The sequence below is a fragment of the Lissotriton helveticus genome, chromosome 12, assembly GCF_964261635.1.
Source record: "Lissotriton helveticus chromosome 12, aLisHel1.1, whole genome shotgun sequence".
Lineage (NCBI taxonomy): Eukaryota > Metazoa > Chordata > Amphibia > Caudata > Salamandridae > Lissotriton > Lissotriton helveticus.
The window spans coordinates 110,189,229-110,216,680 of NC_136073.1; the positions used below are offsets into that span (position 1 = coordinate 110,189,229).

Below are 27,452 nucleotides of genomic sequence, written 5' to 3' on the forward strand. Positions count from 1 at the left end.
GGGCTGACTCAGATGTTCATCCTTCAAGTCTGAATTTGGCTTTATGCATATTTTCATGATATTTAGACACTCATATTCATTTTCATCATAATCCAATTCATTTGCTGACATTTCTGTGAAGTTAGGGTCAAAGGCCATTGGGCAATACATCACAGACCTTTGAAAACATTCATCTTTTTGAATAAGCAATGAGAGAGCGCAGCCCTCCCTCTCACTGCAAATTAGTGTATTTTCTTTCAAATAAACTTTCATTCCTAGTGCTGGGGCGCGCCATTTTTTCTCTTTCAACTCTAGGAATGCTTTTGTGCAGTTGTTGTCCAATGGAAGCGGATCAGACACACCTGAGTGTGTCAGCCTCAGTAAAGGCTTAGCCACTAGGGAAAGGTTTAGTAACCACTCTCTACAGCAGCTAACCATTCCCAAAAAGTTCCGGACTTCTTTCTGAATCTGAGGTGTATTCATCTTGGAAATTATTTCCACCTTCTCTGGTGACACCTTTCTACCTCCCTTTCCAATTTTGTGTCCCAGACATTCATCTTCTTTTTGACAGTACTCCTGACTATTCTCATGCAATGGCACTGTGACATGAGCTTTGCAAAAATCAATAAAAATAAGCCATTCTTCACCACATGGAATGTGAAAAAATATATTGGCTGGATTCGGTACCACAGGACAACATGGAAAAAATATGCTTTTAATCTCCTGCACTATTCTGTTCTTTTCATTTATTTTCTGTGAACCCGTGATCAGAAAGTTACACAAACTTCTAATCAATTCCATCAAAAATCCTTTTATGGGTAAAATTCCTGCTACTGATTGTGTTCCTGAATACGTGTCATCTGGTTCAAATTTTAATAAGACATGTTCTGCACATGTTATTAACCTGGCATCCTTCTCTGTGAACTCTCTTATTTCTGTGTTTATTATTTTTTCCAAAGCAGAAGGTAATTTTTCAACTGTCTTTTCTGAAAATAATGCTACAGCTGTCTCTTGTTGGGCCATTTTAAAATGTACATCCTCATCAGGAATCTGAAAAATAGCATTATCTGGTGTACAGTAATCCGTGCTGCTTAATTTGCAAAATAATTGTTTTCCTGCTAGGCCTGAGTCACAAACAGCAGTTTTGCAATCTTCCACAAATGGGCCTAATTTTGGGGCAAATTCTTCTAAAACTTTGTTTGTAATTTCTTTGTTTAAAACTCCTGCAACTAAATCTGGACTTTCCACTGCCTTCACAATGGACTTGGTAAATTCTGAATTGTGAGTGTTAAAACTCTCATTTGCAAACACAGCAACCTGTTGGACTGGATTCTGATTTTTTCTCAGGAAATAATTCCCATTTGCTCTGGACAACCTATTTAAATTAATGTTAGCATTTTCCATATTTTGTGGGACCATCTGTGCTTGAAAAATTCCTGCCATAGGTACCTGTTTCTGAACTGACATTTGCATTTGCTTAACTGGCATAATTTGCACCTGCATTTCTCCATGTTTTTGTGCATCATGTTTAAATTTAGTTTTCTTCTTCCAATGCTCAAATCTCTTATAAAGATGGCAAAATGACACATTTTCCAGCAGTACAACAACCATACCTGAATTTGCACAAACCAAAACACCTTTACTTCCATCCTGTGCTCTTTTAATCTGTACCCAATCAACATCCTCTGCTGGCACTCTGCCCTTCAGGAAAGTAATCACTGCTATATTTTTCTCCATAACAACAGAAAATGATGGTGCATTCATGCAAACCTTTTTCACTGTCTCCTCACCTGGCCCTTGAACAACAACTTTAGATTCAAACCACAATTCTGTTTGCATGTCAATGTAAAAGAACATTTCCAAATTAATGCACAACTCTTTTAAAAATTCATCAAATCCATCAACTTGTGGGTACCACAGCACAATTCTGTCTCTCAATTGTGGGAATGTGTTCAGAAATGCTGCAAGTTCACTTTTATTCTGTGGCATATGAACATGCACTTCTCCCACCATTTCTCTCAATGAGTAAGCAAAAGCTTCTCCCTCATTCTGCTTATTATTTTTTCTCAATTATATCTGGTGGCTTCTTTTCCTTATCCATTTTCCTTGCTAAGTCTGGTGGTTTCTTTTTCTTCTCATGTTTTCTTGCCCACTTGTCTCCTAATTTCTCAAACCCATTGCAATTGAAAATATATTTTATTTCTGCAATGTGCGAATGCATTCCTGAAGAACACATTTTCTCATTTGCTTCATCATCCATGTGTACCCTGAAACTTTTCTGAAATGGAAAACTTCCTGAAACATCAGTTTTATATTTTTGAGCCAAATCTGTCAGTCCATTATGTGTAATTAATGAACATGTAGCTGTTTCCTTACTCAGGGAAATTAATTCTTTTTCCTGACACTGGTTCACATTTTCATTATTTAAACAGCAGGGATTGTTAATTTCTTCATGTTCAAATGCTGAATTTAAAACACTAAGCTGTCTCTCTTTTTCAGGGCCTGTGTTAATATGTTCTCCCATGTTCTCTATCTTTTTAATTACTGCTGCTTCCTCAGAGCAGGTTTGAAAAATCCCATTTTCAAATATATTTATTTTATCCTGGGCTGCAGATGTTGTAAATACCAATTTTCCCTCACCTTTCAGTGCTTGGGGTAATTTCTGTTCACTAATCTGTGAATTCTGAGTTTGTGAAATAAACCCTGGCAAAATCACTGATTCTGCAGCTCTTTGAACTTTTTCAGTAGGGACCATATTAATTGGGACAGTCATAATTTTTCTAGGCATTATCTGTGCATCTGCAGTTTGCAATTCTTGAACTAAATCAGGCACATTTGAAGCAGTAACACCTGGAGGTATCACTGTCAGTGCTGAATCAACAGGTAATGGGTCAATATAAAATGTCTGCACATTTCTCTCAGTCTGTATTTCTCTCTGTTCAACAGAAGCAGTAACCCCTGTAGTATTTACTGGTGCACTATTTTCAGTCTTTTTCATGGGAACCACATAAAGTGGTAGACACTCAGTTAACAATTCATCCATTATTTCATCCCCTGAATCATTATTTATTTGAAGCTCTTTGTCAGCATTAATTCCCTTCTCCTGTATATGGTGCTTTACCTTGTTATCCTCACTTGCTTTCTCTCTTGCTGTCTTTTCCCACAGGCTTAAGGCCTCAAATTGTGCAGCTTTAGATGGTGTCTTTATTTCACATAAGACTTCCCTTAATTTGTCAATTATTTGCAATTCAAATGTACCATCTTTTGGAAACCTCAAAGCACCCTCTTTTTCAGTAATCTTGCACCATTGTTGAACCCACATACATGTGTTTTGTCCCAAACTGGTAGACATAAAATGCACAGGTGTTCCTTCAGGAGCATCACCAAAAAAAACAAATTTTTCACTTTACCTCCTAACAGCTTCTTTAAACCTTCAAACAGTTTCATTTTTGCAATAGTTCAATGCAATTTCTTTTCTCCAAAGCTGTCAGTCTCAATTTTAGTCAGTTTTACTCCTACCACTGACCCTCCACAACATCTTACTTCAATATTTCTCTTAATCAATAACTCTGTTAGTAACAACATAAATACATTCGCTACTCTGTCTGTTGTGCTAAATAAAGGATAGAATTATATTCACTGCGAGTAACACATTCCGCTTACCCGTCACAAAGTAAGACCTTCCGTTTACTCTTCAAACACTACAGGTAAATCCCTTCCGCTTACCTTTCACTCAAGCTCAGAAGAACCTGCTACTCCTTTGGACTTATCCTTCAGGATATATCTTAGGCCAAAGTTTCACCAGCGAACCCTTTTGCTATCAATCAAGCTCAGAAGAACCTGCTACTCCTTTGGTGTGACCCTTTCTAGGTGATATCAGACCAAAGTTTCACCAGCGAACTCTTTGCTATTAATCACTCACACAAAAAATAGTCCCTAATTTAACACTGCCAGCCCTACCTAGCTTCTCAGTGCTATTCCAACAGACGAGTAACCTCAGTGCAGTGTGGCTTCCATTTACCACCCGTTATTCCTTCCCGGGATTCCACAGGTGTGCATACCTGCGTGTTCCAGACAACATAGAACAAGACACTAACTTAACATGAAGAGTTAAAACATGTAATCAATAACCAAAAAAGTATGTCCTATGAAATTACCAATATAATCAATAACACCATCAATTCAAAATGAGCAAAATATCACCAACAGTAAAAAATCCTTACTATTTTCAACACTTCAAAAAACATGCTAGCATATTAACAACATTTCACAACCCTATTGATACTCACACCACTTCTTGCATCACCTGCCAGTACTGCTTTGCCAGTCTTCAGGTTCTGAGCATTGGAGTCAGGAATCAGGACTTGGACATTTATCTAACTTGGGCAATTATTTTATTTCCCTTCTAAGGTCAATGATCCATTAGTTGAATAGTTGATGGTGAAATCAATAATTACTAATCACCAAACTAATCAATAATAACCATCCTCTGCTACCAAAAACTGATGGAGAGCGGTAATTTCTTCTGGTAGTTTCTCAATGCAAAACCCTCATGCTACCTCTAATTTACCGCTCAAAAGATGTTGGGCCCTTCACACCATGTATTACCTTCAGGAGACTTTAAATAATCATGAACAGTCAAAATACAATTATTATTGTAAGCCAATATAGAGAGTTGTTGAGTATTTTAAAGGGTTTTATTTTCTAGTCAAAAAGTTAATTTTTCTCTGACCCTTTATTCATTAGTAAAATATCAATCAGGTTACAGAATTTGGAAAACAGTAAAAATATCAATAATACAGAACACATTACAGTCTGCATATAAGCATTACATGTAGTTATGAAAAACGTGTCGCAAAATTTCAGTCACAATTCTTAAAGAGTTTCTAAGAAAAATAGTCTTGCAAAGCTAATCAATAATTTAATAGTTGGCAAAAATCTCCCATAAAGAGAAATAAATGCACAAGACAAATAAATCTTTTCAGACCTAATTAATTAGTCAAAGCATAAACTTAAAGTTTAGCATCTAATTCTAGAGAGCCTTTCTATCTGTTGCTTCTCCGTGCATCTCTGTGTCTAAAGAGCAAAAAGGAGGGAGACAGCCCGCCCTTCACAAGACCTCAAAGGAATGCGGCCTGATGTGCCAAGATATAACGTGGAAGCAAGAAACCTCCCACTGAATCTCCTTGGACGCAAACCTGCCCTTCAGCAATCTCCCGAGACGTTTCTCGTACCTAACCCATAGAAGCCAGCTGAGCTGAGAAAAAAAACAGACAGCTCCCATCCAGAGAGGACAGTATTTATACCCTAATTATTGGCAGAGTACACAAAGATGTAGCATTTTTCAGGAGAACCTTACGTGATTGGTCAGTCATAAAGGCATGAGTTCACAATACCCTGACTCATTCTAAAATCCTGACTTCACCAGTTTTTAACAAAGGAAGCGCAAATGACTTAATACATTTTATATGTTTGCAACATTTACTAGGAAAAATGTTTCATTCTAATTCATCCTTCCTTCCACAGCGTAGTCAGCACGGATACTTTTAACTAACTGGTACATTGGCACAGTTACAAAAATTTACAGTTCAGGTTGTCCTTGACTTTTTGTCATGAGGAAAGCTGCCACAGTCTGCGCATGCTCCCTTCTCATTAAATTGCAAGTCATAGCCTTGATGGATTCACAGGCAGCCATGTTTTGTGTAGGCCCCAAAAATAAAACAAACACAAAGATAATATTAATTCATGTAAATCAGTCCATTATGTTTCCCAAGTGCATTATTAATTCACACACATTATAAAAAGAGGTGTTATTAACTGAAAATGTTTATCAAAATATGCAACAAGTCAAAGTCTATTAAGACAGGAATAATTGATTTTAGATTGCATGGGATGAGCTGGGAAGAGAGAAACACATTCTATTTATCTTCAAAGGTAAAAAGGCCACTTTTCTCTACATTGCAAAAAAACACATGTTAATTCAGCAAAAGCATTTTCACACTGAAGCGAATAGGCCTCACTTTCATGTTTTTCTTGTGCCATGTTTTTAACCTGCACCAAAATGTGCGTGGCAATTTAAATGCAGCCTGTCTGAAGCACAAAAAATAAAACAATGCATGACTGCAGATGAAATCTGCTCCATCACTATCATAGAAGCTTTTCCACAACAAATCGTTTGCTTTTTGATAAGCATACTTGTCAGCTCTCAGCAGGATAAAAAATATATTAGTTTGAGGTGTGATTACTTGTACTCACCCCCAGTTCTGTGTTTATATGTGGTGGTGGGTGTCGTGCACAGTTAATATTAAAAACCAACACTTGTTCAGTACAATGGGTTGTTTCACTCAGATTAGATTCTTTCTTTCTTGTCTAAACACGGTTTCATTCTAATACCAATAAATCTTCTCATTATGGTTCACTGTACACTATGTACTTCTTCCCCCTTTCCCTTCTTCTTGCTCGGTCTTTCACACTAACAATCAATAAACCCACATTTCCTTGCCATTTTTTGGACATGGAGTGTTATTGTACCTAGCTAACAACTGCTGGATTTGGCCTTCCCATTAATTAATGTTTTCGCTCATAACATCATACACAAAAAAGGATTGAAAAGAATTGTGCACATTATATCTTGTTAGTTTTAGAATTGAATCCTTTAAACAATGGATGTACATGTATTCCTCTGCAGCCTTGAAAAAGCCATGCGGGCAAAACGCGTGTCAGCTGCTGCTGTATATTCTGAAAATAAAGAGAAAAGTGGCAAATAGAGCTGATTTTTGGGACTGTGATTAAAGCACTTCTTGGAGCCTTAATCTTGGAATATTGGAACAATCAACTGTTGGAAGCTCATTGGTGGGAGACTGTTCCACAGTGATCTTTGTTCTTTGAATAACCTCTGTTGTTTTGGGTATTATATATATAGTGACAGAGTGTGCTCTGGTGTACCTTCATTAACTTTGTGCTCTGGGCCATTTTGGTCTCGAGAATTATTGTTACCCTGGTGGGTGGGTATGTAGAGCACCTCCTACTAATTGAATTAAATATTGTACATATAGACTTAGAATGTCCCAAGATGTGCAGACCGTATAGCAAACCCACAACCTGTGCCACAAGCTCCTCACACATATCTACAAAGCTCTCCACAACATAAGACCAGCATATCTGAAACACCGCCCGCATTCCACATACGGGCCAGACAACTCTATTTTGCCCAAAGTGCGTAGCCTCTGTCCCCAAGATCCAAAAGACCAGAACCAGAGGAAGTTTATTCACCTACCTCACCGCCAAGACTTGGACCGCCCTGTCCCTCCACCTGAGGCAATCCGCGTCACTGACACAATTCAAGAAGGACCTCAAGTCTTGGGTCTTCGAATGATCCTCCCAAACCAGAGGGACCAGTAGCTCCCCCCTCCCCCCCCAGCATCTCGAGAACCTCACAGGAGAGTAGTCGTGCTTTACAAACACCTGATTGATCGATTGAGAGTCTAGTGATCAGCAAGGAACCTGCCATCCTGAAACCTAGAGGAAATCCCTGCAGTGGTGGATTCCCAAGCATCTGGATATCTGAGACCAGTTTCACACCTGTTTGATCTGGAGCAGAGGAATCAACAAGGGGCAGCAGAAAAACCTCCCGCCCCTTCAGAATCTGGTCAACCTGCTTGTGTTCTTGTAGTTGTATTTTGAATTCCACTCACCTGAAAATTGGTGGTTCCTAAACATTAGTTTTGGCACCTGCAGTTTCTAGCCTGGGAGACATTGGCTCTGTTGACCCTGCCTGGTGGAATTTAATTTCAATCAGACAAACAGAAAACACGCAGAGGCATTTAGCTTTATTAAGATCATTGTTAAAAACATTTGTGAAATATCAAAAAGCAGCAATTGGATCTTGTTCATTAATTTCTCCAGAACATTTTAAACGTTAAACAGAAAGAGCTCAGATCTTTAGTTTGAATATGGAACTATGATGTAAACGTGTGTACCAACAACAATTGGGTGATCTACATTGAGAAATGATTCATGATATAAAAATGCATATTCAGATGGTTGGCCCAGAGGTCCAAGTGCACTCTCTGACTCAGGACAACACCCCTCAAACCTACAAAATTATGAATTCCCTGAAACTTTTGCTCCAATGTGAACATTTTCAGAACACCCTGCATCCTTCAGACATTCCAAATTACCTCCACTTTAGTACTTTCACAGATTTAAGCAATCTGTTACTAGGTTGGCAACTCTAGCCAGTTTTCTGACATTCCAAGGGAGACTTGCATAGCGGGAGTCTTTCTAAGTGGCCTTTTCATAAAAAGCAAATAATCTTTCCTGCTGGAGTCTGCAATACAGAAGATACAGCAACTTCTAGGCAATTTTTGGCTTTGTCGCTGATTGGTCCCGCTCCAATGAACCATTCATCACAAACAACCAGCAATGCGAAAGGGAAAGGTAGTCACGCTGGAGGAGTCGCTGCTTGCTGATAGATTCGGGACGGCAGGATCAATAAAAAGGACAGATCATCATTTAAGGATTGCAGGGCAGCAGAAGGAAGGAAACCTGCCCATAAGTTACTATCTACTGTTTCCATCACCCTTTCTCTTTGTCACTTCAGTAAAAAATAAAAAAATAAATCACTTTGTGGTTCTCGCGACATTCCCTCCCACGAAGAACAAGAGCAAAAATGGGGGACTGTGGCATTCTGATCACGTGTCCATTCAGCCCTCCAGAAAAAAGGATTTGCATTCAGCAGATAATAGGGAAAACATATAAGATTTAACAGAGGATCACTAATTAAACATGTCTCCCTGTCAGGTGTCTACATTCACGCAGTCGCCTTGCCATCCAGGTGAGGTGAAGGTTTGAAGGTGCTGCTGAGATCTCACTGGCAGCTCGCAGGTGCCACACAGAGGATGGTAAAGGCAGACTTAAGTTCAGACATCATGTTCTCCTTTGGAGTTTTTTGCTTGTGTTGGGTCTCTGTGTTCCAACAGTGTTGATGCCGACATGATCTCGGAGGTTCACTGAAGGTGCACACTACTGGTTCAACTCAGCGCAAACTTAGCTAATGTTAGGATAAAACATCCTGGTGAAGCCCAGTTTTTTGGACAGCAAACCTTAAAAATATAACACGGATTCAACTTCCTGAGCCAAGCATGCAGCTGTCCTGGATCCGCAGCGGAACAATTGGGGTTGCCAGTGTCCCACACAGGTGATGTCTTTGGTTGTTCTATGTAAACAAAGATAAAACTTTCCAACTCCTCAAAGTAAGGCATGTCTGACCACTCAATTCACCACTGTTAGTGGCCATGAATGCTGAAGGGATGTTCTGCGATTCCAGAGTTTGGCATCCGCAAGGACTTGGCCATGAGGAGAGGCATTCACGCCGGAAGGTATCAGAGCGCAACGAGTTCTCGACTGGAGGAGATGCGGACAGCGATGGAACCAGCAGATGCTCCAGGTACCGCAGGGTCTAACCGCAGCACCTCACTCTTATCCATCGCCTCCGTATCAGCCGTCACCTTGGTGGAGCCCAAGAGGGTGTTGCGAATAACGCCTTTCACCCAGATCTGAAACCAGAGCCAGAAGTTAACATCAGGAGTAGAGCAAAAGCAACAGAACACACAAGGGACATAGTTCAGAAGAACAAAAACACCAGTGAGGCACATCGCAAGCCTAAAGAGAGAGAACACAGGCAAGCTAGAACAAAGAACTGTTGAGAGTCATCAAAATCTGATAAAAATGCAACATAGGTGAGGGAGAACACAGTACCAGACAAGCAGTGGCAAAAACAATAGCTCTGGCAAGCTGGTGCAATGGTTATTTCTTGTTTTTTTTCATTTAGGCATGCCACAAAATCAAAACAAAGACAATGATGAGGGTAAAGAACATGCCACTAAGTAAACGTGGCACCCATATGCTTGCATTAAAATTGTAAATGTGAAAAAGTCAAACACACAAAGATAACTACAAAATACAAAAAGAACAAGGCAGTGACAATATGAAGTATTGGCCAATCATCCCCGACTCTGAAGTGCACTTTTTTTTAGGTGGGTGTAATATGTGATCGGCATAATGGTGGCCCCTCTCAGTGTAACAACCAATTATCTTGTGCTGTGTGTTGTGGTGAGTGTAGGCACAATGTAAATGACACTCAAGCTGACCAATCGATGAAGACAGCGGATCAAAGCCTCCTCTAGGCACTGATATTAGTATCTATTTTAACTTATGATTGTTTTATTATAAGAGGCTGGCATGACAGCTCAATCTTTCTCTAGGTCAATCCTAAAACAATTGGAAGGACAGGACCAGTGATGTCCTATGGAGTCACAGACAAAACCATGAATGCCAGCAATGCCTTAGAAGTACCTCCCCACCCTTCACCGGTGGAAGAATTGATTAATAAACATAAGCGGACTGCACTTCCAGTGAAAAGGGTGAGCAGAAACTTCCAAAGCAGTGGACTGGGAGACATCTCAGGGGGCTTATGTTCTAACCATGAGAGGGGCAAAACAGCTGGAGTGGAAGGTTTTTGGAGCCCCATGCTATATTAAATGTAGTTGTATGATCATTCTCCCTCTCCCCGGCCAAAAGCACAGCAGAGGACACCAGAGAAGAGTTCCCCCTCCTGCAGGATCCCCCTCGCTCTCTTTTGTGTGCCTCTGAGGGATGCTCACTCAGTACTTCCATCTCCTCACATTGAGGTCTATCATACCTGGCTAGCAGGGCCATTGAGTTGGCAATTTCACTAATGCTTTGCAGAAACCACTGCTTGGCACTGTCCTGCAGTGATCTCCTTGTCCGGTGGTGTGGAGCCGCCTGTCCCCTGCCTAAGGGTTCTTTTACATGCCACGTGAACAACAAGACACTTAGATGTAGGTTGTATCTGCCTGCATAGGAAGAAGGGATGATGGGGCAAGGGCTTAAACTTTCTCAAACCTGTAATAACTACTCTACCTTTACCCAGATCCTTACATTCTTGAGCAAGTGCTTCAGCATGAGCAGGAACTGTGTAATGCAGTGCTCAGGTTTAGAGAAAGCATCAATGAGGAAATCTTCCTCTTCCTCATCAGTATGCAAGGATATATTATGGGGCTTTGCAGCCAACTGTATGATAAGCAGGGTTGTCATCAGGCAGAGAAGCCTTCAGAGGGCAGGGCTTCAAAGCCTATTCATCCTGAGGAACCCCGCTGTAATCATGTCAAGTGTCGTGCTGCTGATTGGTTGGCCCTGGGTCCGGATACAAGGGCAGTGGATCTGCATCCAGGTCAGAATCCGAATGAACGGAGGGTGAAGGTGACACTGTGGTGCTGAAGGAACATCTACACTCTGCTTGTTAGGAACAGGATAGGCCCTAAGTTCAACTGAATAGCCTCCTCAAAAGTGAACTTGCATTTATTGTTGGGCTAGTGGCAATGTGACCTGTATCGAGGTCAATATAGATTTCCCTCCAGCTATTATCATGCAGTCCACTATTTTGCTCTAGTGATTGTAATGTGCTTGGATTCGAGGTCTTGCTTTGCTTTGAAGTCTATTAAGATGCCAAAAGCTGGTCAGCTCCCATTTGTCTTAGAGGTTTGGTGTCTCAGTTATGAGAGTCTTCCGGGACCAAGAGTATTCCTTTAGTGGGTGGTGCTAAGCGCAGTCATTTCGGGAGGATGGTCTTCTATCCAGGTGTGGCGCTCCCAGAGTCATTCCTAGCCAAGGCTCCTTTCGAGGTCGATCATGAGTGGAAGTTACTAGGCGTGCAGATGGACAGTGTCCAGTCAAAGCTGTGGGTTTGTACCAGATCCTTGGCATCGGTGTCTAAAACACGAGATGTAGTCCTAGTTCTGAGGTTTTGTTGAAGGCCCTGGAGAATCAGTTTAATTCTTGGTAGGATCCATACATGGGTCTTAGTTCTTGTTGGGATTCTGGGCTACTGCAGACCACCTCTTTCATCAACAGCTGACACCGAAGATAATGGTGACACTGGAAGAAGGCAACTTGGAAGATTCTTGGTGCTGCTTCTTAGAGCAATGTGCCCACCGTCACATCAAAGCTTAAGGGCCTTCTTAGAATGGAAGGGGCTCTACGTCAAACCAGCACATTCTTTGTTGTCCCTCAGAAAACAGAGGTAGTAGATCTGAGGTTGGTCTGACCACTGTAAGTTAATGGAAGAGGGTCAAATTTAATTGGTGAATTCTCCATTCCTTTTCCCCCAAATAAGTCACTATCATATGAGACGCATCGGGCTTGTCCAACAGTCTGGTCCATTACCATGAAACGTGTTCAGTGAGTTGGAGATATTGGTGCCCCAATCTTCTGGAACAGAAACGTGTCTTCAGTGCGCAGTGAAAAGACATCTACATTCAATGGTGTGAAACAAAATCTGAGGTGGAGTCTGCATCCTGGTGCATTGTGGGTTTCAGGAGAGGTGTTACAAGTCCCCTCAAAACCGAAACTTCTCCTTCGAAGGCAAACAACTTGTTATGCTCTGAGCCCAACACTAGGTGGCAGGAATGTGCACACCACGTGATCTGCAGTAGCACATGCTGCAAATTCACTCTTACCACAGCCTATAACCTTACCTTTTATTACTTACTTCCATCCTTCCAGATGTTCGGTTTGTTTTGTTCTCTCACAGATCATTTTTTTAACATACTTTATTGAGGACCTTGACATCACATCTAATGCACATATTTATACATAAGGTCTTTTGTTTTTTTTACAGTCTCTACAGGAACATTGCGCGAATCTACTATACAGTGGCCGAGTATCACGACAGAAAATGAACTACAAGTACTTCTGGATAATATCTATGATTTCAGATAATCATGAATAAGTGTTACATAGTGTGGGACTTGGCCCTTTCCCCAGAAATTTTTCGTTTTTTACCCCTTTTAATTTAGAATGCCCCTATTGTAACAACAATGTATAGGCCTTGTGTAGTGAGGAAAGCCCTGTGTACTGTGAAACTGATGTTAAGATGCAGGTGTCTTATACCCCTAACATGGCTGCCACTGACCACTGCTGCTGCAGCGGGGTTTAGTGGGCGCATTCTAGTGGCTAGGGCCTGGCTGGAACCCTCCAAACAATGTATCAACTTAGCATGCCAGCCTGCCCACAGGTAGAATGGTGGAACCTCCTAGAACCCCATGGAACCTTCTGGAACAGGTGAGGTGACACCAACTGCCACTGCCAACTGTCAACTGGCACTGTATAAGGAAAGGAAGGTAACCTTTCCTGTCAAGAGTGACTGAGGGGAAGACCTGGGGAAGAACCTACGCAGGAGGATAGGCAGTGAGGGTCAGGGCAGGGTCTTATGATGCTGGAAATGACAGGGCCTAGAGTGCTGCTTTACAAGTATTGAGGCATCCTGTACCCCCCCCACTGACCTAACCCCGCGGCAGGGAACCCCCAGGGACCACTTGAGGGGATTGGCTAAGGAGATCTAACACAAGCCACCAACTTAACCCCCTTCAAGGAAACAAGAAACCAAAGGGCACAAGAAACATCACGCCAACAAGAAACTAAGCTTCTATTTACAAGGGCGCAAGAAACATCACGCCAAGAAGAAACTAAGCCTCTATTTACAAGGGCGCAAGAAACCTAAAGCGCTAAGAAGAAATTAAATCATCACAGGACTTTTGAAGAAGCAAACAGGTATTGGCGCGGTACTGACCCTGCGTTTCCTGATGTCACCTGGGGTCTCCCTTGCTAACCTGCTACTGGGGTGTCACCTGTCCTGTATATCTAGCGCTGCCCTTGCTGACCCTGTGAAGAGCGCTGAAGTAATGGAGGGGGTTGCTGCCTTCTGAAGCGCTATATTTGCCTGAACTGCAGCACCCTGAACTGAATGTTATTAGACCTGCTGGTCTTGCCCCCACCTCGTGTGGGCCAAAGCGCTATAGCCCTGCACCCTGCTGTCTGTGAAGCGCTAGAATCCTGGGCGTGATTCCTGCCTGAAGCGCTATATTCTGTGGTGCCCTTCAGCAGCGCTACCTGGAATGAACTGTCTGCCGAGCGCTACCTCTGCTGTGAATTGCCTGCTATATCGTAGCACTGTGAATCCTGAAAAGCGCTGTGTCACCAAGAACTTCTGTGGCTCTAGAAGTTGCTGCCTTCTGAAGCGCTGACTCCCTGCTCCCCCAACGCTCCTTTGCTGTCCCTGTGAAGAGTGCTGAGGTACTGAAGGGGGTTGCTGCCTTGTGAAGTGCTGTACCTGCAGGGTGCTATTATCTAAACCTGATTGCCTGCTGAAGCGCTGTCCCCAGCATTGCCTGTGGCCAAGCGCTGTCATGTGAGGAACTGAGGTAGTGCCCAGGGAAGGGCTGTAATTTCACTCCAAGCGCTTTCTTGAATGTCCCATAGAAGCGCTGTAATTGTGCCTCCAAGCGCTCTCTTGTAGGCCCCAGAGAAACCCTGTATTTTTGACCTTAAGTGCCCACCTGTTGGCCCCTATGTGCCTCTAGTGACGTGGAGGCCATTAAGTTACTGTTTATGCCTGAGGACAGGCTTGCCATTCATTAACTGTTTGGGCCCTGGTTCCGGCGTAGGCCTAAAGACATACTGAGTTCACCTGCGATGACTTAGCCCTGCATAGGGGAGTCCAAGGCATAGTAAAATGCTCATTGAGAATGCTTTACTGAATTGCTTATTGAAATGTTCACCTTAATTAACAGAAATGTTTTACTAGTCTAAAGCAAGGCCTGTGCTTGCTTAATGAGACGTTGCTCTCTAGCAATGAGTAATGTTCTATTTATAAGTTACTTAATGAAATGTCTATGCCTGATTCCTTCCCTGTAATGTTTACTCCTGATTAGGGGGATGTTACCTATGATTGGGGAAGAGTTTTGAAGTGGTTATTCCTGCTTGGAACCAGGATTATTCTGAACTATAGAAGTTTTATTACACCCCTGCCCCAGTGTTATAACCTCTACTTATTTACAGGATTACTCTTGGGTGCTGAAAGGTTTATGCCTGCTTAATGTAGGAATTAGAATGTTGATCCTGGCCTGGGGGTGGAAACGCCAACAGCTGCATAATGAACTGTGTCTGCTGACTAATGAAACATTTATTCATGTTGGTTGAAAGGTGGAGCACATGCCCACAGTTATGGAGCGAGGTGCTCCTTGCTTTAAAGAAATGTTTACATTTACTAAAAGGCTTTACATGCATAAACCAAGTCTTCTAAGCTCAGGCTTGCCTGTTAAAAATGGTTATCTCTGCCTTGAAGAGTTGTTAACTGTTGATTGCCGAGTAGGGGAACGTTAATGCTATAAGGATATAGTTACACTGCCTAATGAGATGTTTTATCCGCAGTGGCGTGTTTTTATTCCTGCCATAGGAGTTTCATTCCTGCCTAAGGAAATGGTTAATGAAATGTTTTACCTGTAAGCTCCTGATTAATAGGGGGAGGGCCCTGCCTGTTCAGGCATCAGGTAATAGGGTGGTGTGTGATGCCTAAAGAAATACTTTATGCCTAATGAAAGGTGTTGACTTCATTTGAGGCAATGTTTACTCCTGCCCAGGGAAGGGTCTCATACCCCTGCTATAACAGAGATCTACTTACACCTGCTCAATGTAGGGATTTCTACTTCCCTGATGGAATGTTGGTGTAGCCCTGATACTGTTAAACCTGCACAAGGGGATGGTTACCTAGATTGCAATGTTTTCTCCTAGTTAGTGCTGGCTAATGCAATGGTTAGCTGGGCCCAATGAGAAGTTCTCCCAAAGGGATGCCCAACCTTGTTATATGGAATAATTATTCTTAATGAAATGTTTAATTCCTATTACAGGAGGAGAGTTACGTCCACATACTTTTGTGGCAAATGAAATGTTTCATATTTAAGGAAATGTTTGAACTACACTTAACGAATTGTTTATTCCTACAGCGGGGAGATGTTTCTGTTATGGAACTGTCCCTTTGTTTACCTGAGGAAATGGATATTGATGCTTAATGCAGTGTTGTTCTTATGACTTTGAGATGTATTCCTTTCAGGTACTGACCAAGAAGCAAGGCGTAGGTCGGGCCTGTGTCCCACTAAAAATGTATTTAACTATTTATTGATCCAATATTTAATATTTATTGCAGAACGGATATTTATTCATCCAATATTGATTGCAAGTCTTGAGACACATGTATTTTAAATGAATTTATGATTTCCCTGATCCTGCTCTATCTATCTGATTATTTATCCTAATACAAATCACTTGTTTTTATACAAGCTCTGGAGTGGAGTCATTTATTGCGTGCCCAGGTTTCTGTCTCAGTGTGAGTGTGTGCTGCATGATCGCTTAACACATGTGCTTTCGGATGCCTACCCGCTCGTGCCATCCTACCCTAGGGGACTGGTGACCCCAGTTCCAACATATTGGTGTCGAGCGGTGGGATCCAGGACCTGTGACCATGTTATGTTATGTTAGGTTAAACTTTTATTTATATAGCGCACGGCTACTCAACAAGAGTGTCCCGGCGCTTTATGAGGGCAACTCAGCAGTTAAAAAACATAACAGTGAACAGCGAGGAAAACATGAAAAAAGAAAAGAAAACAACCTAAAGGTTAAAAAGCCAGGTCTTCAGGCTTTTCCTGAACAGGATCAGACTGGGGATACTGCGTAGAGCAAGGGGCAGGGAGTTCCACAGCTGGGGAGCCTTAAGGCTGAAGGAACGACCCCCAATGCGAGCCTTCCTCACCCGGGGAACCACGGCCATGAACAAAGATTCCGACCGCAGAGAGCAGGCCGGACGATAGGGGGCCAGTCTCCGCTGCAGATACTTTGCTCCGGAACCAGAGAGTGCCTTATGCACCAGCATCAAGGTTTTGAACATTATCCGCTTTCGGATGGGGAGCCAATGAAGAGACTGTAGCACCCCAGATGTTCTTGCCCGCCTGTGAAGGCCGAAAATGGCGCGAGCCGCAGAGTTCTGCGCCACTTGCAGCCTTTGGACCAGATAGTCCGGAAGTCCTAAATAAAGAGCGTTAGCATAGTCCAGTCTAGATCCTATTAGAGCTTGGACAGTGATCTTTCTATGCTCCTCTTTAAGCAGGGGTAGGAACTTCCGGAGCATCTTAAGGATGCCAAAACAGGTGCCCGTCAGACCAAGAATGTGCGATCTGAACGTAAGGTTATTATCAACCTTGACTCCCAGATTTTTGGCAGTCACTGATGACTGGGCGGGTGGGCACATGTCCGCTGGCCACCACTCCAGCCATTCCGGTTCCGAAGCACAACCAAAAAGCAGAACCTCCGATTTACTGGAGTTGGCCTTGAGACCATTCTGCTGGAACCAGTCAAAGACCTTCTTCAGACATCCCCGGATGCTCTCCCCATCAAATGGCTGATCTTTCTTGCAGGTGAAGAGAAGCTGCGTGTCATCCGCATAGGACACGATCTGGGCCCCCGAAGCCTCCACAAGTGCCGCCAAAGGGGTCATAAAGATGTTAAAAAGAGTCGGGCTCAACACAGAGCCCTGTGGAACTCCGACTCCCAGTGGCGGCATCTCAGCGGAGCTTGAAGAGGCCCAGACTGTTTGTCGACGGTCCTCCAGAAACGATGTAAACCATTTGAGCACCGTCCCCCTCAGACCGATGTCATAGAGTCTGGTGAGTAAAGCCTCGTGGGGGACGGTGTCGAAGGCCGCCGACAAGTCCAGCATGACAAGCACAGCCTTCCCACCTGCATCCAGTGTCTCGCGGATGACCTCAGACACCTCAAGAAGTGCCGTCTCCGTGCTCAGGTTAGGCCGAAAGCCGGATTGCGAGGGATGCAGTAGATCATTTGATTCAAGGAAGCCCGAGAGTACGCCGTGCACGTGCTTCTCTGTAAGCTTCGCAAGGGCCGGAAGAAGAGAAATTGGCCGATAATTAGCCAGAACCCTGGTATCCAGTCCCGGTTTTTTAAGGAGGGGGATCACCATCGCCCTTTTCCAGGGCAAAGGGAGCCTCCCCTCTCTCAAAGATGAATTCAGGAGAGGATTCACCAAGGGGTTCATCAACAGCGCCATCCTGGCCAAAAATTTGGCAGGGCAGGGATCTAATGGTGACCCAGACTTGAGACTAGCCAGAAGTGAGAGGGAAGCATCAGAGGAGACCGGCAGGATCTCCGCCAACAAAGCCTCTGGCGTAGCCGATGGTGCTCGCCCCACCCCGGTGCTAACGTCCCCTTCCGCAGACTCGGTGGAGAAGGAGGCCTGGATCAATCTGATTTTATCAGTAAAAAACCTAGCCAGGTCACAGACCCAGGCCTCAGATGGGACTGCTTGCTGTAGGTTGGATCTGGGGACAGTAAACTCCCTCACCACGGTGAAAATCTCCTTACAGGAGTTGGAGGCCAACTCAATCCTCTTGGCGAGGTACTCTTTTTTTGCGCACAGAATGTTCCGATGGTACGCTTTGACCGCCAGCCTATAGGTGACATGCAGCACCCTCCATTGGGACAGGGTGCACAGCAATTGGGCTGCACAATTATTGTGTCTGCAAGCCTTAGGAATTGACCCCTCCACTGTCTAGCCTGTGAGTGTATCAGGGCCTGTTGGACCTCATTCTGTCGCCACATCCTAGAACCTTTTTCCTGAATTATCTGAGTCCTCACCTGGCGTACTGGAGTGTTGTCGGGGGATGGGGGTGCCTGTTGGGCGGAGGGAAGAAGGAACTCCGTACCACTTTGAGGGCACGGGTAGGAGCCCACCCAGAGGGGAGAGGGGATGGGGACAGGAGGGGCAGGTCACACCCAGGGAGGCGGGCACACCAGAGAACCTTGGAAGGGGGTGTGTGTCGTCAAAGAGGTTAGAGCAGAAAAGGGAGAGTGTGAGCCTTGCAATGAAGGAAGGGAAGCTGGTGCACAGGCTTCAGCTAACAGAGACAGAGCTGAAGACCTTGAAATCATGTGTGCCAGGTACTTCCAATGGTGGCAGCGTACCCGAGGTTCGGGGTTTGGACCAGTCACAGGGTGTAGAACCTGGACTGGGGTTTCAGGTGCAGGGATTGCCCTACCTGGAGGGTGGGGTACCAGTAACTATGGACCCTACCAATGTGACTTCCAGGGGTACCTATCCGGGGAGGAGGGTGCGGAACCCTGGAAGGGGGTGCAGAGGGAGGAAGGACTCTCCTCTGGCACCGGTCCAGCCACGGGGTTCAGATCCTGGGTTGGGTGGCCAGGTTCAGGGGTTGCCTGACCTGGCAGGGAGGAATCTCTGTATTCAGAGTTCCCCCGGTTGTGACTCTCAGGGGTACTACTCCAGGTGGGAGGGTGCGGAACCCTGGGAGGGGGTGCAGGGAGAGGTAGGTCTCGCCCCTGTCACCAATTCAACTTAAGGGTTTAGACCCTAGGTTGAGGAGGAGAGTGGAAAGGGTACCACGGGCCTGGGGCTACTGCCCCCCACTCTGAGAGAGAGCAAGGGCCAGAGACATCTGAATTGTTTAGAGGTCCGTCCTGGCTGCATCTCACTGGGGAACACCAGTGGGGTGGTTGGATTAGCGAGAATGTCATGGTGGTATTGGGCCTGCGTCCACCTTTTTCCGCCCCAAGCAGGGAAGCCCATCAAGGGAATGATCGGACTACCCTGGCTTTTGGCTGGGGGGGAGATGTGTGGGACTTGGCCCTTTCCCCAGAAATTTTTCGTTTTTTACCCCTTTTAATTTAGAATGCCCCTATTGTAACAACAATGTATAGGCCTTGTGTAGTGAGGAAAGCCCTGTGTACTGTGAAACTGATGTTAAGATGCAGGTGTCTTATACCCCTAACATGGCTGCCACTGACCACTGCTGCTGCAGCGGGGTTTAGTGGGCGCATTCTAGTGGCTAGGGCCTGGCTGGAACCCTCCAAACAATGTATCAACTTAGCATGCCAGCCTGCCCACAGGTAGAATGGTGGAACCTCCTAGAACCCCATGGAACCTTCTGGAACAGGTGAGGTGACACCAACTGCCACTGCCAACTGTCAACTGGCACTGTATAAGGAAAGGAAGGTAACCTTTCCTGTCAAGAGTGACTGAGGGGAAGACCTGGGGAAGAACCTACGCAGGAGGATAGGCAGTGAGGGTCAGGGCAGGGTCTTATGATGCTGGAAATGACAGGGCCTAGAGTGCTGCTTTACAAGTATTGAGGCATCCTGTACCCCCCCCACTGACCTAACCCCGCGGCAGGGAACCCCCAGGGACCACTTGAGGGGATTGGCTAAGGAGATCTAACACCAGCCACCAACTTAACCCCCTTCAAGGAAACAAGAAACCAAAGGGCACAAGAAACATCACGCCAACAAGAAACTAAGCTTCTATTTACAAGGGCGCAAGAAACATCACGCCAAGAAGAAACTAAGCCTCTATTTACAAGGGCGCAAGAAACATCACGCCAAGAAGAAACTAAGCCTCTATTTACAAGGGCGCAAGAAACCTAAAGCGCTAAGAAGAAATTAAATCATCACAGGACTTTTGAAGAAGCAAACAGGTATTGGCGCGGTACTGACCCTGCGTTTCCTGATGTCACCTGGGGTCTCCCTTGCTAACCTGCTACTGGGGTGTCACCTGTCCTGTATATCTAGCGCTGCCCTTGCTGACCCTGTGAAGAGCGCTGAAGTAATGGAGGGGGTTGCTGCCTTCTGAAGCGCTATATTTGCCTGAACTGCAGCACCCTGAACTGAATGTTATTAGACCTGCTGGTCTTGCCCCCACCTCGTGTGGGCCAAAGCGCTATAGCCCTGCACCCTGCTGTCTGTGAAGCGCTAGAATCCTGGGCGTGATTCCTGCCTGAAGCGCTATATTCTGTGGTGCCCTTCAGCAGCGCTACCTGGAATGAACTGTCTGCCGAGCGCTACCTCTGCTGTGAATTGCCTGCTATATCGTAGCACTGTGAATCCTGAAAAGCGCTGTGTCACCAAGAACTTCTGTGGCTCTAGAAGTTGCTGCCTTCTGAAGCGCTGACTCCCTGCTCCCCCAACGCTCCTTTGCTGTCCCTGTGAAGAGTGCTGAGGTACTGAAGGGGGTTGCTGCCTTGTGAAGTGCTGTACCTGCAGGGTGCTATTATCTAAACCTGATTGCCTGCTGAAGCGCTGTCCCCAGCATTGCCTGTGGCCAAGCGCTGTCATGTGAGGAACTGAGGTAGTGCCCAGGGAAGCGCTTTAATTTCACTCCAAGCGCTTTCTTGAATGTCCCATAGAAGCGCTGTAATTGTGCCTCCAAGCGCTCTCTTGTAGGCCCCAGAGAAACCCTGTATTTTTGACCTTAAGTGCCCACCTGTTGGCCCCTATGTGCCTCTAGTGACGTGGAGGCCATTAAGTTACTGTTTATGCCTGAGGACAGGCTTGCCATTCATTAACTGTTTGGGCCCTGGTTCCGGCGTAGGCCTAAAGACATACTGAGTTCACCTGCGATGGCTTAGCCCTGCATAGGGGAGTCCAAGGCATAGTAAAATGCTCATTGAGAATGCTTTACTGAATTGCTTATTGAAATGTTCACCTTAATTAACAGAAATGTTTTACTAGTCTAAAGCAAGGCCTGTGCTTGCTTAATGAGATGTTGCTCTCTAGCAATGAGTAATGTTCTATTTATAAGTTACTTAATGAAATGTCTATGCCTGATTCCTTCCCTGTAATGTTTACTCCTGATTAGGGGGATGTTACCTATGATTGGGGAAGAGTTTTGAAGTGGTTATTCCTGCTTGGAACCAGGATTATTCTGAACTATAGAAGTTTTATTACACCCCTGCCCCAGTGTTATAACCTCTACTTATTTACAGGATTACTCTTGGGTGCTGAAAGGTTTATGCCTGCTTAATGTAGGAATTAGAATGTTGATCCTGGCCTGGGGGTGGAAACGCCAACAGCTGCATAATGAACTGTGTCTGCTGACTAATGAAACATTTATTCATGTTGGTTGAAAGGTGGAGCACATGCCCACAGTTATGGAGTGAGGTGCTCCTTGCTTTAAAGAAATGTTTACATTTACTAAAAGGCTTTACAGGCATAAACCAAGTCTTCTAAGCTCAGGCTTGCCTGTTAAAAATGGTTATCTCTGCCTTGAAGAGTTGTTAACTGTTGATTGCTGAGTAGGGGAACGTTAATGCTATAAGGATATAGTTACACTGCCTAATGAGATGTTTTATCCGCAGTGGCGTGTTTTTATTCCTGCCATAGGAGTTTCATTCCTGCCTAAGGAAATGGTTAATGAAATGTTTTACCTGTAAGCTCCTGATTAATAGGGGGAAGGCCCTGCCTGTTCAGGCATCAGGTAATAGGATGGTGTGTGATGCCTAAAGAAATACTTTATGCCTAATGAAAGGTGTTGACCTCATTTGAGGCAATGTTTACTCCTGCCCAGGGAAGGGTCTCATACCCCTGCTATAACAGAGATCTACTTACACCTGCTCAATGTAGGGATTTCTACTTCCCTGATGGAATGTTGGTGTAGCCCTGATACAGTTAAACCTGCACAAGGGGATGGTTACCTAGATTGCAATGTTTTCTCCTAGTTAGTGCTGGCTAATGCAATGGTTAGCTGGGCCCAATGAGAAGTTCTCCCAAAGGGATGCCCAACCTTGTTATATGGAATAATTATTCTTAATGAAATGTTTAATTCCTATTACAGGAGGAGAGTTACGTCCACATACTTTTGTGGCAAATGAAATGTTTCATATTTAAGGAAATGTTTGAACTACACTTAACGAATTGTTTATTCCTACAGCGGGGAGATGTTTCTGTTATGGAACTGTCCCTTTGGTTACCTGAGGAAATGGATATTGATGCTTAATGCAGTGTTGTTCTTATGACTTTGAGATGTATTCCTTTCAGGTACTGACCAAGAAGCAAGGCGTAGGTCGGGCCTGTGTCCCACTAAAAATGTATTTAACTATTTATTGATCCAATATTTAATATTTATTGCAGAACGGATATTTATTCATCCAATATTGATTGCAAGTCTTGAGACACATGTATTTTAAATGAATTTATGATTTCCCTGATCCTGCTCTATCTATCTGATTATTTATCTTAATACAAATCACTTGTTTTTATACAAGCTCTGGAGTGGAGTCATTTATTGCGTGCCCAGGTTTCTGTCTCAGTGTGAGTGTGTGCTGCATGATCGCTTAACACATGTGCTTTCGGATGCCTACCCGCTCGTGCCATGCTACCCTAGGGGACTGGTGACCCCAGTTCCAACACATAGGTATCAATAATATAAACTCTCACAGATCATTAAACTTGGGTTTTTCGATTTTAGTACCCTGAAGTAATTAACCAGAGGAGGGGGTGTCTCTCAATGTCTGCCCTGAATCTGCATCAGGGCTGTGTGATGAACTCTTCCTCTTCTCACCCCTTCCGACCAGACAGAGGAAACCAGTTGATTGGACAGAAGAGACACCGACTCGTCACAAGTCAGACTTCCAAAGCACCCCCGGGCCTTGAACATTGCTCAGTAAGGCAGCAGGCACGGCCAGGACAGGTAAGAGCGGTGAGGCGGGGGAGGAGTTGGCATACAACAGGATTGCGAAAATAAAATAAATAAGTCAATAAAACCACTTACTGGACTCAGGGATGCGGCTATTTACTTATTTATTTTATTTTCCCTATTTCATCGTATGTCGACTTCCCTCCCCTGTCTCACCACTCTTACCTGTACCGGCCGCACCTGAGAGACAATTACTCTTATGTGTTTTGATATTTTGCAACATACCATCTGTACGGCGTTTCAAGGCACCCTTGGAGCATGGACATCGATTCAACAAAATAACAGTAGTAGAGGAAGTCACACCATCAGGGGCGTCAGGAACTGGGGTCTGAAAGTGGAGAGAGTTTTTGAGCAAAAGTTCCTCCTTTTTAGTGGAGGAGAATATATGTTTTTAAAAAGTTGGAACTTTTGCTCAAAAACTCTCTCCACATTATCCTCTCTGAGGCTGGATAGGTCCAGAGCCTCGAGCATAACCCCTCCACAACTTAAGGGACTCATATCCAGACCTAGGATTCCTGGACCACTCCTTTTTCTCACAAATCACTGGGGTCTGAAAGCCCCTACATTAGCAGCCTAAGTGGGGGTTGGGTGCCACTAGCGAGCATGTTTAGCATGAGGCATTTAACAAGATGATTACTGTTTCTTTGCCTTTGACTTTACTGCCCCCCAAATAAAAAACCATGCAAGGGAGTGGCATGATGAAGCCTTGGAGTGGGGAAACACATGCAATAAAAAGCACAAGATGAAAGATGGATGGATAGGAAGATGGATGAGAGGAGGATGGATGAGAAATGGATGGAGAGGCAGAAGGATGGATGGAGTGATGGACAAATGGAATGATAATGGACTGATGAAGGATGGATGGATTTACTGATCGGGCAAAGAAGAAAATTAAGACTGGATTAAAAGAATGACGGACGGTCAGATGGATGAGCGGAAGTAGAAAGGATGGATGGTGAAAAAGGTTGGGTGGAGAGAAGAATGGTTAGATGGAGAAAGAAGAAAGGATGGATGGTGAAAGAAAGGTTGGGTGGAGAGAAGAATGGATGAATGGAGAAAGAAGAAAGGATGGAGAGAAGGGGTGGGTGGATGAATGACATGGAAGGTAAGTTAGCCAAATTAATTGAGAACTGAGGTCTGGAAGGCAGCATTTGGTAAGGTTATTTTCATAATTTCCTTGAGCAAGCAACCTAATGAGTACTGGACATGCTCGCCTCGCCCATTCAGGCCATTGTTGAAACTGGGGGTATTTTATTGGCTACTCTCTTGCACCCCATGGACACTTTAAACCCGAAGACATCCCATGGTTAACTTCTTGCTCCACTCTTTAGCCTTCATCGGCAGGGCTCGAGTCTGCGTACCACGCGGGTGGATGGCGTCCCCCCACTTATTTTACCAGGGGGACGCCGTCCCCCCTGCCAAACAGCTGGACTTCACTCTTTGGCCTCTCTGGGACGAGGAGCTCGGCACCCTTCGTGACGCCACTTCCTGTTGTGACGTCACTTCCGGTGACAGCGTCCCCCCACTTCTTTTTTTACGACTTGTGCCCTGTTCATCTGCCTTCAAATTCCTACTCCGAGGATAGTGGAAGGACGAGTAGTGAAACCTACAGAAGTAAACAGTGCCAGGGGGACCAGGGGTATGGTCACCGATAGTGGATGTTTATACTATAGAGCCTTGCTATCCCTTTAAAGAGACTGAGAACATGGCACCACAGGCAGGGGAGAAGAGGGCGAGACCTCGGCTGAAGCGGGGGGTCCGGTTGGCTTTTAGTTTCTCAGGACTTCTATGTCTGAAGGTACACGTCATACACTTCATTTATTTGGCTCAATATCTCCCTATTTGGGAGGCAGCTGGTCAGTCAGTGGCTAAGACCTCTATACCTCAAAGGATTACGGGGTGGATGGCCTTGATAGTGGGAGTCTTGGCGCACACAAAATACACCCCGCAAAGTGTTTCCAGCACCATGGTTGAAGATGCTGAATAAGACTGGTGACGTCACTGGAGACACAACACATCAGTCTTGTCCTCGGTTGTTGTTCGAGTATCTCAAAACAGAAAGTAAGAGGAGTCTGGGAGGAGAGACACCATCCCAGGATGGACAGAAGAAGGAAAGGCAATAGATACTTTTTGGAGCACTGGCATTCCCAGGAGCAAAGTAATGTGCAGCAATAACCATAGTAATGATGACACCTCAGGGTCTACTGAACACTGCACAATATCAGGGGTGGCTTTAAAGCTCCCCTATTGACCTACCACATACACCTGTTCTACAGGGCTCCACCACACTTTTTACTAATGCACTGTGGGGGGGGGAAACACGGACACGCACACACGGACACGCACACACGGGGACGCACACACACACACACTCTCTCTCTATATATATTTTTGCTGTCTGCATGCTGCTCTTTGGTTACTGTTCATAGGTCACTGTTCTATATTATGGATGCATCTTATGTACAGCTGTAACGAAATGATCTCTGTGACAAAAGCAGTAATCCACTCACTTATCCCCACAAAATACAGATTTGTGATCTGCATAGTATATGTTCTTTGCAGCAGGCAGATTAACTCTCTGCGCTACTTTATGGAGTCAAAACTGCCAGTAGACCAAGCACGGATTTCTCTTTTTAGCAGGAACATTATCACGAGAGTTATCTTGACATTTTAAAGTCTGCCTGAAAACTGGACGCACAAGTAATTCGGCTGCAGGTGCTTTTAAATCATACCTCATTGGTAAACACAGCGCCCCCATGTGGGCAGCACCACCTCCCTCAGATCAGCACCCCCCTCCCCAGGTCAGCGCCCAGTGCGGCCGCACCAGTCGTGCTACCCTAAAGCCGGCCCTGGCCCCAACTTACCTCAATCTTCACCGGATTCTGGGGTTTCTTACGGTAGAAGATGCCCCCCAGGTCAAACTCCGGGCTGGAGGAGGCTGGGTGCACCCGGGACTTCACCTGCTTCCCCTCGCACGAGATCTTGGCAAAGATGTCTGGCGCTGCCGGGGAGGAACGCAGGAATTAGCTGAGGCAACAGAAGTGCACGACCATCCGAACGACACCCGCACACTGACCCCCCCCAAACACATTCACCACATAGCCACCCCACACACACACTAACGCACACCACCCACCCCCACACCCCACCCCCCGCACCTAGAATGGTGCAGCCTGGGTACTCCCTGGTGATGGTTTACCAGCCTGACAGCCAATTACTGTGTAAGGAAATCAAGCAAGTATACCCGTTCGACAGCATTTTAGCTCAGTGCTTTTTGTAGAGCTAAGCCATAGGTATGTCGGAACTCCACAACACCGGACCAGCGTACCTCAACGGACAACTCTGCTTCTACACCCCCACCCGCCAGCATTCCCCACCCCAGCGCATTGAGACCCTCACAGGTAAGTAGTGCGCTTTACAAATGTATTTATTGATTGTTTGAATGAATGTATTGATTGGATGAATTGTATCCTTCCACTACTAATTTCAGGGAACTATTTTTATTGCTCAGTCCTGGGTCATTAGCCTTCGCCTAATCATCCTTACTCCAACTAGAGATGATCAACTCAAAAGCACCATCTTTAATAACACAGCTGTTGTGTTTAGAAACGAACAACCTTTCCTATAAACAAGTGCCCATAGACGGCTGGTGCAGGTAAGAGCAATGGGGCAGAGTGTGTGTGTGTGGGGGGGAGGGGGGATGACAGACGACGACGAGGGAACATAACATTCAAAAAATAAATCCACTTATCTTGCGCTCGCTGCTTTGCCAAGTTGGGAATATGGCGAGCACAAGGTAAGTGCTTTTCTCTTACATTTTATTTTTTCTCGACACGCCCCACTACTCTTACCTGCACCGGCTGTCACTGCAAGTGCCTGGTATTACCTAAGAATGTTAGTGTGACTTCTTTCAGGAAGGATATACAGGATTGCAGTTAGAGTCATGTCAATGACTGATGTATGACATTACAACGCATGCTTTTACAACGCATGCCTTTACAACGCATAGTGCTTTGGGGCGCTGGATAGTGAATAGTTTAATTTACTATTCCAACTCCAG

The 27,452-nt window shown here is 44.8% G+C and overlaps 1 protein-coding gene across 2 annotated transcripts in view; it reads right to left on the minus strand.

Annotated features, from left to right (window-relative positions):
- Nucleotides 1-7,787: 7,787 nt before the first annotated feature.
- Nucleotides 7,788-27,452, minus strand: part of LOC144799820 (calpain-5-like) — a 127,915-nt gene continuing 108,250 nt past the window's right edge. For both annotated transcript variants that reach the window (XM_078671391.1, XM_078671392.1), the window contains exons 12-13: nucleotides 26,257-26,393; nucleotides 7,788-9,536 (exon numbers count right to left, since the gene is read on the minus strand). In XM_078671391.1, coding sequence (XP_078527517.1) covers nucleotides 9,363-9,536; nucleotides 26,257-26,393 — 311 coding nt within the window. In that variant the 3' untranslated portion in view covers nucleotides 7,788-9,362. The remainder of the gene's footprint in view (nucleotides 9,537-26,256; nucleotides 26,394-27,452) is intronic.